The sequence below is a fragment of the Nanorana parkeri genome, unplaced genomic scaffold (assembly GCF_000935625.1).
Source record: "Nanorana parkeri isolate BGI_ZX_2015 unplaced genomic scaffold, ASM93562v1 scaffold1772, whole genome shotgun sequence".
Lineage (NCBI taxonomy): Eukaryota > Metazoa > Chordata > Amphibia > Anura > Dicroglossidae > Nanorana > Nanorana parkeri.
Window position 1 is genome coordinate 119527 of NW_017308040.1, and position 1578 is coordinate 121104.

At 58.0% G+C, this 1578-nt stretch overlaps 1 protein-coding gene across 1 annotated transcript in view; it reads left to right on the forward strand.

Moving 5' to 3' along the window:
- Nucleotides 1-1578, forward strand: part of DHX30 (DExH-box helicase 30) — a 10576-nt gene that overhangs the window by 5297 nt on the left and 3701 nt on the right. Inside the window, exons 12-14 of the mRNA XM_018571514.1 lie at nt 464-670; nt 756-837; nt 1396-1578. The exon at nt 1396-1578 is cut by the window's right edge and continues 35 nt beyond it. Coding sequence (XP_018427016.1) covers nt 464-670; nt 756-837; nt 1396-1578 — 472 coding nt within the window. The remainder of the gene's footprint in view (nt 1-463; nt 671-755; nt 838-1395) is intronic.

A 1578-nucleotide genomic window follows, 5' to 3' on the forward strand; every position in this document is an offset into this window, starting at 1 on the left:
GCCAAAGGTAACACATGTACAGACTCTGCATGTGTGGATATGACATGTGATAGCAGTGGTGCCGTCTCATGTAACGTGTCTCTAGGCGATGAACATGTCATGAAGCGTGTCCTCCATCTCCAGTATCCTCTGTAGTATGTTTGTAGTCTCGGCCCATCTGTAGCATCTCATTCATTATATGTGGCTGCACCTGAGGCCGATTGTATCTAGTAAATTGACCACCATTGCCATAGACAGTATACAGGGGTGTACGCCCCCGGTGCCCCGCCCTGTGGACAGTATACAGCGGTGTACGCCCGGTGCCCCTCCCTGTGGACAGTATACAGGGGTGTACGCCCCCGGTGCCCCGCCCTGTGGACAGTATACAGGGGTGTACGCCCGGTGCTCCTCCCTGTGGACAGTATACAGGGGTGTACGCCCCCGGTGCGCCGCCCGGTGCTGATTGCCGTCCTTTCTTCTTCAGGTTTCCTGTCTGGAGACGAATTGGGTGTCGAAATCCAACGTCATTCAGAGACGAGGGCGAGCCGGCCGCTGCCAGCCCGGCTCCTCCTACCATCTCTTCACCCGCCAGCAGCACAGGGCCATGGCCGACTTCCAGGTGTCGGAGATTCTGCGCACGCCGCTGGAGAATCTCGTTCTTCAGGCCAAGATACACAGCCCAGAGATGACGGTGAGATGGCGGGGCCCCGGGGCCCTCATTCGGTTTGTTGTTGGCATCTCTCCTGACGTTCATCGCTTGTCTCCTTCTCCTCCAGGCCGTGGAATTCCTTTCCCAAGCGCTGGAACGTCCGGAGCCGTCCGCCATCAACGACGCAGTGCAGCTGCTGCAGGAGATCCGTATGTGTCCCGCTTCTGCCATCTTCAACCTCCTGCCCATGTGTGGTGACCCCGGGGCCCCGCTGTGTGTAATGGGAAGGTGTAGTAGATCCCGGGGCCCCGCTGTGTGTAATGGGAAGGTGTAGTAGATCCCGGGGCCCCTCTGTGTGTAATGGGAAGGTGTCGAAGATCCCGGGGCCCTGATGTGTGTAATGAGTTGGTGTAGTAGATCCCGGGGCCCGCTGTGTGTAATGAGTTGGTGTAGAAGATCCCGGGGCCCCGCTGTTTGTAATGGGAAGGTGTGGAAGATCCCGGGGCCCCGCTGTGTGTAATGGGAAGGTGTGGAAGATCCGGGGCCCTGTTGTGTGTAATGGGAAGGTGTGGAAGATCCCGGGGCCCCGCTGTGTGTAATGGGAAGGTGTGGAAGATCCCGGGGCCCCGCTGTGTGTAATGGGAAGGTGTAGAAGATCCCGGGGCCCTGAAGGTGCTGTCCCTGTCATGTTCTAGGTTGCAGTGACGTGTTACATGCAGAGAGCACACGTGATATTGATGTGTATTTTCCCTTCACGTGTATTGCAGAGGTGCTGGATGAAAATGAAGAGCTGACATTACTGGGCCGGCGTGTGACCCACATCGCCACCGACCCCAGCCTGGCCAAGGCCATCGTCCTCTCCGCCATATTCCGCTGTCTGCAGCCCCTGCTAGTCATCGTGGCTTCTCTGACCAGAGACCCGTTCCAGGGCGGGATTCTGAACCGAGCCA